The sequence below is a fragment of the Hydra viridissima genome, unplaced genomic scaffold (genome assembly GCF_058129835.1).
Source record: "Hydra viridissima isolate aposymbiotic clone 2 unplaced genomic scaffold, HvirCarnegie_v1 scaffold_5, whole genome shotgun sequence".
NCBI classification, from domain to species: Eukaryota; Metazoa; Cnidaria; class Hydrozoa; order Anthoathecata; family Hydridae; genus Hydra; species Hydra viridissima.
The window spans coordinates 5,113,051-5,127,010 of NW_028324304.1; the positions used below are offsets into that span (position 1 = coordinate 5,113,051).

The 13,960-nt window shown below is 29.6% G+C and overlaps 2 protein-coding genes across 4 annotated transcripts; one reads left to right on the forward strand and one right to left on the reverse strand.

The window, feature by feature from the left end:
- Positions 1-98: 98 nt before the first annotated feature.
- Positions 99-2,130, forward strand: LOC145189473 (uncharacterized). The gene is made up of 4 exons (XM_090087732.1): positions 99-269; positions 511-671; positions 1,368-1,524; positions 1,786-2,130. Exons 1-4 carry the CDS (start codon positions 150-152, stop codon positions 2,095-2,097), a joined length of 750 nt encoding a protein of 249 aa, XP_089943858.1. The 5' UTR covers positions 99-149; the 3' UTR covers positions 2,098-2,130.
- Positions 2,131-5,442: 3,312 nt separating this feature from the next.
- Positions 5,443-13,410, reverse strand: LOC145189398 (uncharacterized). Of its 3 annotated transcripts, none has more exons than XM_090087777.1 (14): positions 13,324-13,410; positions 11,665-11,705; positions 11,475-11,568; positions 10,624-10,749; positions 9,795-10,034; positions 9,558-9,650; positions 9,166-9,213; positions 8,588-8,747; positions 8,000-8,186; positions 7,848-7,899; positions 7,461-7,551; positions 6,331-7,292; positions 6,141-6,215; positions 5,443-6,008 (listed from the first exon to the last, which is right to left on the reverse strand). In XM_090087777.1, exons 2-14 carry the CDS (start codon positions 11,685-11,687, stop codon positions 5,817-5,819), a joined length of 2,343 nt encoding a protein of 780 aa, XP_089943903.1. In that variant the 5' UTR covers positions 11,688-11,705; positions 13,324-13,410; the 3' UTR covers positions 5,443-5,816. The 3 variants fall into 3 exon arrangements, with proteins under 3 accessions (XP_089943903.1, XP_089943904.1, XP_089943902.1); XM_090087778.1 differs by lacking the exon at positions 13,324-13,410 and adding an exon at positions 12,019-12,521; XM_090087776.1 differs by lacking the exon at positions 13,324-13,410 and having other exon boundaries at positions 11,665-11,814.
- Positions 13,411-13,960: the final 550 nt, after the last annotated feature.

A 13,960-nucleotide genomic window follows, 5' to 3' on the forward strand; every position in this document is an offset into this window, starting at 1 on the left:
GTTTATGTTTTGTAACTGATAATTTTATATTAAATATTTAATATAAAATTATCAGTTTTATGTTAAAAAATTATTAAGAAATTTGTTAGTGTTATGATGTTTGTACTTTTATTTGTTTTTGTTTTGTTTTGAAAGAATTTTTTCCAGAAATGGTACTCAGTGAAATGTTTAGGAACATGTGCCATATTGAAAGAAATCTTCAATGTATTAAAGATATGCCTCGAGTTGGTATTAATAATATCAGAGACTTTAAAGGAGCTTTTAAGAAGGTTCATTATGATTTCAACTCTTTTTTTTTTTTTTTTTTTTTCAATTACATATTTTGTTTATCAAATAATGTTTATATTGTTTATATTTGAATAAAACTTTTGAACTGAACTGTTTATAATGCAAATAGAGTTAGTTGTTAGGTTTTAGCAAAGAAAAAAGTTTAATTTCCTCAGTATTTTTAGTATACTATAAGGATTCTCCTGACTATTTTAATCAATAGTTTTTTTTTATAATTATTAGCGCAAAGTAAAAGGTCGAGGACCTGGTTCTGGGCATGGAAAGACTGGAGGGACAGGACACAAAGGTCAGGGACAACGTGGTACACATCCTCGAATTGGATTTGAAGGTGGTCAGACACCTTTCTATAGGCTTGTGCCAAAACATGGATTTACTAATAAGCTGTTAGTAGAAAGTTATTGTTTTGCTGTTGTGATGATGATAATGATGATGATGATGATGATGATGATGATGATGATGATGATGATGATGATGATGATGATGATGATGATGATGATGATGATGATGATGATGATGATGATGATGATGATGATGATGATGATGATGATGATGATGATGATGATGATGATGATGATGATGATGATGATGATGATGATGATGATGATGATGATGATGATGATGATGATGATGATGATGATGATGATGATGATGATGATGATGATGATGATGATGATGATGATGATGATGATGATGATGATGATGATGATGATGATGATGATGATGATGATGATGATGATGATGATGATGATGATGATGATGATGATGATGATGATGATGATGATGATGATGATGATGATGATGATGATGATGATGATGATGATGATGATGATGATGATGATGATGATGATGATGATGATGATGATGATGATGATGATGATGATGATGATGATGATGATGATGATGATGATGATGATGATGATGATGATGATGATGATGATGATGATGATGATGATGATGATGATGATGATGATGATGATGATGATGATGATGATGATGATGATGATGATGATGATGATGATGATGATGATGGTGATGGTGATGATGATGATGATGATGATGATGATGATGATGATTTTTAGGTTCAAAAAAGAGTTCGCCACTGTACATTTAAACCGTTTACAATACATGATTGACAGTAAAAGAATTGATCCTAATGAAAAAATTACGCTAAGTACTTTATGGAAGTCTGGTGCCGTTTCCGGAAGAGTCAAAGATGGCATTAAACTACTTGGCGGGGTTTGAATTGTTATCTAATTTGTTATTTATTGTGTTCGTTTATGTAATTTATGTGACATGTAAATTATCTGTAAATAGAAATAGTTTTCATATTAAAAATTTTTATTACCGTGTTAAAGGAACTAGTAAAATGAAACGCAGCTCCTTAATTTAATTTTTTTTTTTATCGTATCAGAAAAAAAGATACCTCTAGGGTTATAAGATGTTTTTGATTTGCAATGTGATCTGAGATTTATCATCTTCGTAACGCTATTTTTCTAGGGAGCTACTTGGTTTGAAGGAAAGATTGATATCGAAGTTACTCGTGCATCAAAATCTGCGATCGAGGCGGTTGAACGAAATGGAGGTACTTTAAAAGCTGTCTATAATGACCGAGTAGCCCTAAGATATGCACTGAAGCCGGAAAAGTATGAAATTACACCGAGGTCTGCTCGGCCTAATAATAAACTGATTTTATGGTATTCGGATCCTGATAACCGAGGTTATCTTGCTGATCCAGAGGAAGTTAAAAAAAGACGAGAAAGTATGGTCAAACTAGGTCCTGTTCTCCAAAGAGTTTCCTCATCGTTGTGAAAAAAAGCTATTTATACACGTAAATGCTTTAAATATCCCATTTTTTGCGCCGTTTTCTGACAGTGCGTTCGTTATGGACGCTGTCTTGCATTAGTTTGAGTAAAGTAACGTATAGTCATAGCCAAAAGCTGAAACGAATTTTTTTCATTGGCTCGCTAAGTAGTAGTTATAGCTTTTTCGTTTTATTGGTTGGCTTAATTGTAAAACCTGATTTTTATGTAAGAAACTGGCCGAATGCACTTTTATGAAAAGTTTAATTTTACACATACTCAATGGCGCTAAAAATTGGATCAGAATATGTCCCTAGCTTCAAAATTTAGAAACATTTTTTGGACAAAATTTTGCTGTTTCAGAGTGTTTTGATTGTTTCCAGAAAATTTTTGTTAGCCAGGTTTTACAAATAATCCAACGTTACCACGTTAATAATCCGACAATATCAACAGAGTCACATTGATGCAATAGGCCGGGTGAATAAAAATGAGCAACTGCTTTTACTCAGTAATTGGTCAACTTTACGTGATTTAAAAACTTCAGCAGTTTTTTTCATATTTTTATTCGCGTAAAGGTAAGCAATTTACTCAGTAATTGCTCAATTTTACGTGAATAAAAACTCAAGAAAAGTTCTTGAAGTTTTTATTCACGTAAAGCTGACCAATAACTGAATAAAAGCGATTTCTCATTTTTATTCACCCGGCCTAATAGCTTACATGTTTTTTGTATGACTAAACACAGTCCTTTTCGCTTGATAAAAATTAATCAAAGCACAAAGTAACCTCGATTCCAGAAATCGAGTCTAAAATGGACCCCGTTATGCAATAGGGAACCAATCATCGTTTTTTTTTAAAAACGAGTCAATTGGAAAAGAAGCTTACTATAAATATCTATAATAATATTCAACTTATAATCACATTAGTAAGAGGCTGTGAATGTATTTACTAATAACTTCATATTGGAAAACTGATATATTTCTAACTAAGAATTTTCAAACGAGAACCAAAGTCACTTGGTTCTATATTGCATAACAAAACTTATTTGGTTCTGTTACATATCTCCAGCAGTTATTGTTATGCGTATTACCTATAATAATAATTACTATTATTATTGCGCAAATAATTTATTTGCGTAAAAATAATTTAATGTGTATTACGCATAATAATAGTAGTTATTATAGGCAATTATTATTATAATATTATAGACAATACCCATTAAATTGAAAATGTGCTCTAGTGTTCCAGTTGCATCGCAAGAAATTCAAAAAATAATGAATAATCTACAATTATCAACAGGTCAGCTAATTAAAAGTGATGAAAAGGTCAGTAACTCGGAACTTTACTATTCTAACTTAAAATATTTCTATGTATTATTTAAAAACATGAAAAAACACTTTCTTTTCGTCAGGGTTCTGCAGAGCAAGAAAATAGCCGACTAATTACGGGACGACCAAAAAAAGTCAGAAAACTTTTTTTTTATGAAGATCTTTTACTGTCAATCATGTACTGTCAATCATGTATTGTAAACGGTTTAAATGTACAGCGGCGAACTCTTTTTTGAACCTAATCTGCGGAAGAACAAAAAGAATTTTTGACCATTGTTGCAATTTGGGCGACTATAATCTGCAGATAAGTTTAATTGCAAAATGCGCTAAAGAATAGTCAAAACGACGAACTTTGCACATTCTAGTGCGAAACGACAGTTTTCAAGGCAATATTTTGTTAATAAAATACGGATTTGGAAAGAAATGTTTATTAATATCTTAAATGCTTCAACAAAACGTATAAATACTGTCCTTTACAAAACAAGAAGCTTGAAAGTTTGTGATCAATGAGGTACATGAATATTTATAAGAAGGCACAAAATTATCTTTAATGTATGATCTTTACAAAGCCGATAATGCCAATGCAGTAGGATTTTCATCGTACAAAAAAAAATGTTTTGGAACAAAAACAAAGACCCCCAAAAAAGATACAAAAAGATACACAAATGTGATACATTTAAAACAAAAATAGACAGTCTTCTATTGGATGACGAAAATAACCTGATAATTTTAGAAAGAGATAAACATTAAGCTGAGCAAGCTAGGGAAAGCATGAATTTAGATTTAAAGACATCAGAGAAAAAACAGAAAATTTAACTTATGATATGGAGAAAACGCTACCGTTACCTCGCCTCACAACAATTATTATACTTTAAAAAAGACAAGTATAGTTGTATAACTGTGGCATTTAGGCAGGAAAATGAAAAAATTCTACCTTTCACGTCTGGATTGAAGGTGAGGCAGGCCGTGGTGCCCAAGAGGTTGACTCCTGCTTAAGTAAAAGTATATTAAAAGTATGTTAGATTAAGGTTCTTATTATCAGGTCATACCTTTTTACCCAACGACAATGATTTTAGGGACGTTAAATGTAAAATTAAAAAACAAAATAAAACTTTTTCTCCTGAAGATTACGTCTAAATTATGAAAGATTTTAGGAAGAAACATTTTATTGTAGTTTATAGAAAGAAAAAAGAAGATTTTGTTCGTACTAAAAAATTAGAAAAAGAGATTGTTAATAGAAAGAAAACCTGTTCTGGCGAACCAATAAACTGGTTGCACTTGCGGGAAATAAAATTGATAAAAGAAGAGCACTTTAATATTTTCATTAAAACAGTTCACATTAATGATGAATATCATTAATGTGAACTGTTTTAATGAAAATACTAAAGGAAATCAATTTTAAAGAAAGGGAAAAGTCAAGTGAAGAATTATTTTCCAAATATTTATAAACATTGTGGCCGAACGGTAAACCCGTTGCTGAACCTAAACTCAAAGATAAAAAAAAGTTATTTGCACTTAATTCCTGCGGTAGATCACGTGTTTTATAACAATTTAATATCATATTTAATAGTTGAAGAGGGCATAGACGGCTACAATGGCGAAATAAATTTTTAACTCGAAGACAACATTTAAAAAACTTACCTTTGTCCGCCACAAGAATAACTCCAAAGAATAATATTATTTAAAACTTTTTATTCTAGCGTCTTAATTTCATATTTGCATTATGCAAAAAAGAACCAACACTCACCCTGAGTACTTACAATAAACTATGACTTTTTCTTTGTAATGCTTAATCGTTGTGAATGTGTAATAAAAATGTTTAATTGTCATATTGTTTTGTTTTTTTTTCCTAGAAAATAATTACGTCTCGTTTTAAAGTTGTTTTTCGTAATTATCTCGAGATATTGTAAATGTTGGTTAGTTCCCTATTGCATAACGGGGTCCAAACAAGACTATTAACTCATGGATTAAACAATGTCCTAAAAATTAATCGTCTGGTTTCTTATCTACCAGGATTAGTGAATGACAAGTTTTTGAGCAACGCATAATATTTCTGATAAAAAATTTATATACAAAATCACAATATAAATCATCTATTTACAATAAAAGTAAATAAATATAGCTCCTAAAAAACTTTTTATTGGTGAAAATTAAAAGCGGTGAAAACTCTTTCTATTAATTTTAAAAGTTGAAAAGCTGAAATATACATACACATATGTAATATACGTATTTAATATACGTATACGTTTACATACATATATTCACCCTCAAATGGCATTAACGAATTTTCGAACGCTCTTATCAGGACGGAAAACTGAAGTCGAGACAAAATATAACCGGGAAGTAATTTACACTTAGAAATGCCTAGTCTTTATTGCTGTTGCTTCTGATTCATTTAAAGAGTTCAATTATTTACATCTATAGTCATTTCTTCTTCGGACAATTTTTCAGCAGCTTCATCATCACTGCTTTGACCAAGATCAGTTAGTATAACCCTACCATCAGTATTTTTGACGAAATTGTAGTCGCTTTCTGATATATCTTCATCGGAGCGCGGTGTTAATTGAGGAGATACTTCGTCATTTTTAGCGTAGTGCTAAAGAGTAAAAGTCAACAATTAAGAATCAATTAAAATTAAGAAATTTTAATGAGAATAGCTGACACTGATGCTGACCGCTTAACGAGAAAATTTGAACTAAAACTACATAATCTAAATCACAGTAATTACCACAACGTCGACTTCTTCGTTAAACTGTATCGTTTTGTTTGCACTGTCAAAGTGACCATCCTCATTTCCTGTCAGCTAAATAAAAGAAATTTCAATGAACGAGACCAAACAAAAATGACAAGACATAAACTCTTATATATTGCAAAACGGACCGATTTCAGATCTGAATCAACGAAACAAGTTTTCATACCATGGTACTCTCTCTGCTAATCACAGAAGACATGTATCCACTCCTCTTCTCACTTGCATCATCATCGTCACTTTTATCGTCTTTATCGGTATCTTTTTCAAAACTACTCTCATAATCAACTGAAAGTTTTCGTTCGAGGTTCGCTTCTTCGTTCTTAGAATTATTTGGATCAATGATAGTATCATTAGTATTTGCTTGTTGACCAGAGGTGCTTTCATGGTAATAGCTTGAATCATAGTCAAAGCCTCCATCACGAGTTGCTTTCTTTTCGGAAACATTTTCTTCGTTGTCCTCCTTTTGGTCAAAATGTCCGTCACTATCGTCATTGTCACTGTCATCCTTTTCACTATCATCCTTGTCACTATCGTCCTTATTATTTTCTGATCCCTTATATTTGTCAATATGTATTTTATTATCTGTATCTTTTTTTATAGAATTATTTTCTTCATGACCATCTGTGTCTGATAGTTTTGATGATTGGTCATTGTTACTATGAATACTTTCCGTGTCACTATCACTTTCCTCCAAATCGCTGCCATTTTCAGATCTTTGGTCCTCGTGGGTTTCGGTGGGTTCGTCACTATTTGTATCTCTGCTGTCGTTTTCATCGTCAGAGGAGTTTATGCTGGCTTTTTGCTCGCTATAAGGATGAGGAGACTCGTCTTGTTCATTCGGCTTATTATCTTTATAATTTAAAAGTTCTTTTTCTTGTTCATACGATTTCTCTTCTCCCTCTTCACTGTTGCTGCTGTCGCTTTTTTTCTCTTTCGCAATATACCTTTCTTTAGATTTCTTTTCATTATCAACATCGGATTCAGACTCGGAGGATTCTTCTGACGTTAATTTACTATCATGTAAGCCAGTCATCTTTTCTTCATCATCTTCTTCAAATTGAGCCTCCACATAGTCGTGATTTCCTTTTTCCTCCATAGTTTGAGTTGCAGTATGAACGGCAGCTGAAACTGAAATTTTTTCAAAATTTAGTTAAAATAAGTAAAACTTGAATAAAATTTAAAAAAAAAAATTTGTCCCTTTTTATTTACCTAGAGCGCCATGTTTAAGAGCTAATTTTTTATAAAGTAAAACCTTTACTTAAAAACCACAAATTTCCGTTGACTATCGAACAATACCTGGTCTTTTTTGCTCGCTCCTGTGACCAGCACGACTCACAATGACATCAAAACTATTGGCTGCTTCTTCTTCGTCACTAGATGAGTCATTCTGAAAATGACAAAAACGGAATTTTTTAAACGATGCTAAATGATGTATTTTGTTGCATAAGGCGTCGTCCAGCATTTAAATGTTAAGTTTTAACCAAACTCAAAATAAGCAAGTGAATCAACTGCGGCTGTAATCAAACTTATTACAAAAACTCTATAAAAAAAATCTCTCTTGAATTTACAACACAGTGAACAAGAAAACTGCCCAAAGAAAATAAAAAAAACTGTCATTTTTTGCTGTCCTTAAAAAAGCATTCGTTAGTTTTTAGTTATAGATCTTTAAGAAAACTTTGCAACCTCTTTATCGTTAGGATTGTTGCCAGAATTCATTTTTAATTGCACTTGGCATCTAAAAAAGAAAAAAGTATGTTATCTTGATTTTTACTTTTTACGGATAAAAGTTTTTACTTTTTACGGATAAAAAAAATGGGGAAAAAAATTAAAGAAACCTGTAACAAGGGGCGGCTCCCTGTACTGAAACCAGCATGAACTGACTGTTTTTTCCGCCAATCTTGTAACCAGGTGTGTGCTTGTATTCGCAACAAGAACTGAGTCTAATATTTCTGATACCGTTAATGTTTATGGTTAAACCGAACGGAGATCCTCGATGCCGCCGAGAAACAAATGTAAAAATAGCTATAAAGAAACCAAGAACAACATTTGTTGGGAGATCCAAACCAAGTTGCAATTTAGAAAAATATTAACTGATTTAATCGATTAAAACAAGTCTTAAGAAACAATTTTACGTATGAATGTTAACATATCACACCAAAAACCTGGCTGTTTTAAACGCATAAAGAGTTCAATTTTAGTAAATCTTAGAAAACTTGATTTGTCTTATATTGATAAAGAAATTTGTACATTATTTTTATTTGTACTTTTTATTTTAATTTGTACTCTTTTATTATTATTCGTTTAAAACCGAAAGACGAAATGCCGATGCTTATTTTTTTTTATTGAAAATTAAATTTTTTATTAATTTAAAAAGGAAATTTACTTTCTAAAACTTACGAAAGAAGTTTTCAAAAAATTCTTACTGTTAGGAGGAAGAAGTTCCCTAAATATGCAAACGGTGTTCCCGCCACAATGTTGTTGTACAACCTGAATTTCGCTTAGTCGGTTCGAAGGAAACATGTCATTCGCCAAATTTAACGAGGAACCTAAGTATTTCATTGTGACTTCTGCCATCGATTGAAGCTAGAAATTTAAATAGAAAAAAAATATTTCGATGTTTTCAGGCTGATAATAAATTTAAAATAAAAAAACCAGCTACAGTCGATTTAAAATAATAAATTATTCATTCAAAAATTAAATAGCAATTTTTAATCAAACTCATTTTGCCAGAAAACAGAAACAGATGTTTCACACCACAGCGGTCATTTAAAATCTTTTTATTATGTGAAATTAAGCAATTTAATTAAGATTTTATTTATATAATTTGCATAACTTGCATAATTTGCATAATTTGCATAATTTGCATAATTAACATGAAATTTGCAAAATTTTATCTAAATACCATTTAGAATTTATGAACAATCAATTCTTTATTTTTATCAATTTTTAATGCTACATTTAAAAAGTAACCTTTCTTAGTGTTAAACATAAAACTTGGTACCTGAATTCGATGTCCGATCATTAAATCACTTCTTGCTAACTTTAGCCCCTGAAAGTCACGATAAAACAAGTGAACAAAAATAGGAGCAAACAACAATACAACACTCTTAATATTTTAAATTTTCCTTTAAAAATTACTGTCTATATTTATATGCAGAGACAGCAAAGATATACACATACTATTTTCAACAAATGTTTTAATTGATAAAATTTTTTAAAGTAAATGTAAAATGTTATGTGTTTAAGAGTTTTTTAAAGTTATGTTAAATGAGTATATGTAAATATGTAAATATGTATATATATATATATATATATATATATATATATATATATATATATATATATATATATATATATATATATATATATATATATATATATTATATATATTACCCTGTGTGTTTTCTTTTTCTTTTTTATTTTGCCTGGAGGTGGATGAGGCTTAAACAATGCTTGCTGTGTGCTGCTTTTAGAAGTGTGATTGCCCTGTTAGAAAAAAAAAAAAACATTTACAGAAAAAATCTATTTTAAAAATAAATTTCAATAAAAACTTGTTGAAAATCAATAATCTTAAGTGCATGATGAAATCTAAAAGAAGGAACCATTTTAAATGTCATTTTTTTAGATTACCTCATAAGTACTTTGGTTTCTCCCATCAAAATTGATATTTGGTAATCTGGTTTGTTCTTTATTATAGTGAGTTGCACTCTTAACCATCCTGGATGGAGAGAATTTTGACTGAGGGGATAGCAAAGCAATTAGTTCTTCTTCTCCTGTAGGCCTTGATGCTCTATCACTTTTGATTTTATTTACCAACTCAATCTTATATAATTCATCAAGTCGCTTGCGAATTTCATGTTGTCTTAATCGCTAAAAAGATAAATTTATGAATTAAAAAGATGCCATAGAGTAAACAACTGTATAACAAATTTTGTCTAAAAATAGTTTAACAAGGAGCATGAAAATGAATTTATATGTGGTCAGTAATTAGTAAATAACATGTAGTTAGTAATATAAAAATGATTAGGATAGTGTGAAAATAGAGTATCTAATACAGGTCAAAAAAATAAACTATAAAAATATAAAACCATCTAAATAAAGACTCATTTATATTTTTTTGTCTTCCCATATTGTCTTAAAAAATACTACCAAACATTTTTTATGACAGTCAAAGTGCAGAAAAAAACAAACATCAAGTGCTTAAAAATTACATCTACCACAGGTAGGTACCTCTGTGATATGATGTAAATATTGGGTTGATAAACAGGTATGCCACTGATTTAAAAAAATGAAATATTAATAAAATTTCAAAAATTCAACTCATTAAAAAAAGATTCTTTTAATTAAATTGAAAGAATGTTTTTAAATATATAGTTGTAAAAAAAGAACTTCGCTATAAAGAAAACTTTTAGCTTTTAACACCAAGAACCTAAATATGCAAAGTGAACAAACAACCAACCTCCATGTCTAAAGCTTTTTCAACAATTGCTGAAGCTAAAAAATCCCTCACATGCTTGCGATGTTCTAATTTAGCCATTTTCAAACGGTATGCACTTTCGCTGGTTACCACACCATCTCTCGAAACCTTAAAAAGGAAGTTAATAAATTACAAGTTACCGCTATGTATGCACAATTGACATGTTTGCATTATTTATACATATGTGCATACTGCTGTATGCACAATCAACTAATAAAGATTAGGTATAGATTAGGTTAAGATTAGGAATACAACTAACTCACAATTTACACAAGTTAATAGAACTGCAACTTACATTGTACATTATACAGATATATTAGATTGATTATAGCATAATTAAATTTAAAGAGATATATTTTCCAACAGCAAACAGCCATATATTTTATGTATGTTAGAAGAAAAAACTGGTTAAAATATTATGAAAAAGAATTAAGTTTATTTTTAAATCAATACTTAACAAAACATGTAACATTAAAATTTTGAAGAGAAAAAAATTGTTTGAGAATCTCATTATAAAAAATAATAGTCTTGAGTCCTGACTCTAGTACTAGTTAGTACTCAAGTTAGGAGTCAAGATTCAAGATCATTTTTTTCAGACTTAGAATTTGGGATGACAACAAGTAATGGTATTTAAAACTTAAATAACTCAGATTTTGAACCAGTACTTTGACTCTAAAGACTTGAGCACTAGCGAGTTGGATTTAGACTTTGGACTTGGCAATACTTATTACAAATCTGGGATAGAAATTATTTGTAAATCAGTAAAAAATCAATTTTTAGATATGCATTCTTCTATGGTTTTAGAACACTTTTTTAAAAAGAATAAAAATTACCAATCCAGACTTCATTAAGTGCTTCCTCATTCTTAAGTTTGCAAAATAGCCACTCAAGTGTTTATCAGTAAGACTGTTGTAATTTGCCAATGGTCTAAGAAATTTTTAAATAAAACTCTTTAATATAAATTAAATGAGTCAATAATGCAAACATTTATTTTACACATAGTGAACTAGAAGGATTACAAACCCTGGGTCTGCTCCTCGTATCATTTTTAATGTATTGATTTACTAAAAGGAAAAAAAACAAAAACAGAATACATACATACATACATACATACATACATACATACATACATACATACATACATACATACATACATACATACATACATACATACATACATACATACATACATACATACATACATACATACATACATACATACATACATACATACATACATACATACATACATACATACATACATACATACATACATACATACATACATACATACATACATACATACATACATACATACATACATACATACATACATACATACATACATATAGACAACTTATGTTTAAGAAAATTTACAACGACCATGTTGCTAGTTTATATCTGATTTGTCAATGCCTTTACTCGTTGCTATGATAAATATTTAAACAGAAGCTCTTCTTCTTTGAGTTAAAAATTTAAATCAAAAGTTTGTTTAGCTCAGCAAAACGATAAGTTGCCGGGTTTCACGTGATTGCAAATTTGTGTTTTTTGGATCATGACATACACCAGTCAATTTAACCTTTGAGGTTAAAATGATAGGGTTTAAGCTTTTTTATCACTATTTTTCTCCAAAGTATATATAAAGATCAGATCCGTTAAAACTTTAAAGACCTCAAAGGGTATTCAACTATTGAAAGGATGTAAAAGAGAATTCTCATCGAGTTATAGGAACCATTAAGTTATTAGAGCCTTAAAATTTTCTGAACTAAATACGTCTTTAAACAAAGAACCAAGCACACTTGTAGAAAGTACTAGATAACAGCATTTTAAAATATACAAAATAACTTTCTTAGTTTCCAAGGTTTTCTTCGTTTTCATTTAAAATGGCCGACGTTTAAAAATGTATATGCCACCCTGGCAATATTTATTTGTCAAAAGCATAAAAGATTTGAATTTTTGACAGATGATTAAAAATACATTGACCAAAAAATTGAACAAAGGAGCTTAACAAAAACTAAGCATTTGATTTTTACTGAAATTTTCGAAATGGCGACTTAAAAAATGCATTTTTTATAGGTTCAACCTTCTGGTATATCGATTTCCATGAAATCCTCTTTTTTTACTTTAGTACTTCGTTTTACTTTGCATACTAAACTTTATTATAAAATAATAATAATAAGTAAATAGTAATATATTTAAAAGGTTTATATATAATAAAAACAAAAAAGCTGTTTGCAGCAAAATTAAGTTGCTCTGACTATTGCAAATCAGATTAAAATTTACTGAGTTGAATGAAATATATCTATAGAATTAAATCTAGTTTTTTTGAATGTCTTTCAAGTTTGTGCTCCGCAATAAATTTCGTACCAAAATCAAATTTTTATTTGTTTTAGAGTTTTGATGGGTATTATACCTTGATGTGAAGCTTTCAATGGATCAAAAGTTTTGTAAAGAGATGTGGTATTTTTTTAAATCCAGAATTAGTGTAAAGGTTGTTGATTTTACATCGAGTTTGCCTAAAAAGTTTTTAAAAAATCTTCCTTTCGACATCAACTTTAGTCTTATTTTTTTATTTTAAACTTAATAACAAATAAGAAAAAAAGATTTCAATGTTTTTTTTGAAGAGAAAAAAAAAAAGAGGTCGATGAATTCTATAGAGTGTTTTTATATCAACATATTTACCATTTAATGAAAGAAAAAAGTCTTCGCTTGCTTCAAAATACTCTTAGTGTGCTCCTGGATATATCCAAATTACGAAAGCTTATTGTCAAGCTAGTAAAAATTGTTTCTTTCATCACACCATTCTTTTCATTTTTAAGTAATTGCATCAAAAACAAGTGCATCACATTTGTTTTGCTAAATTCTTTTACATCAATTTCACGTTGAATAAAAAGAAAATAAAAAAGCACTCTGTACATTATTTATGACTCAAAATGATCAGAAAGAAATTTTTTTATTGCTTTTATTGTCAAATAAACTTTTGATATTTTATGTCGTTATTTATGATTTTTATATTATTGTTTTTGAATCTTTTACGTGAAAAGTTTTTCCATTCTTTCTTTGTTTCAAAAACTCTGCACCTGCACCTGGGTAGCAGAGTTTGTTTTTTTAGTAACTTTCGAAATGTTGCTGTAAAAAATATTAGCGCCAAAACTAGTGTCAAAGCCTAAAAATTCAGACTTGAATGTAAAATGGTATAAAATGATGAAAAACGATGGTTGAATGAATTTGGTTGTAAAATTTTAACAGCAAAAATTAAATACAGAGAACACTAAGAGATCAAGTTGTTGCTATGAAAAAAAACTCTGCTACCTCAAGA

Excerpts from the sequence above, each read along its gene's own strand:
- LOC145189473 (XM_090087732.1), top strand. The coding sequence starts at position 150 with ATGGTACTCAGTGAAATGTTTAGGAACATGTGCCATATTGAAAGAAAT. Across the intron at positions 270-510 it reads TTAAAGGAGCTTTTAAGAAG|CGCAAAGTAAAAGGTCGAGG; the intron begins GTTCATTATGAT and ends TATAATTATTAG. Across the intron at positions 672-1,367 it reads CATGGATTTACTAATAAGCT|GTTCAAAAAAGAGTTCGCCA; the intron begins GTTAGTAGAAAG and ends GATGATTTTTAG.
- LOC145189398 (XM_090087777.1), bottom strand. The coding sequence starts at position 11,687 with ATGATACGAGGAGCAGACCCAGG. Across the intron at positions 9,651-9,794 it reads GAAACCAAAGTACTTATGAG|GGCAATCACACTTCTAAAAG; the intron begins GTAATCTAAAAA and ends TTTTTCTAACAG. Across the intron at positions 7,900-7,999 it reads GGAGCCGCCCCTTGTTACAG|ATGCCAAGTGCAATTAAAAA; the intron begins GTTTCTTTAATT and ends TTTCTTTTTTAG.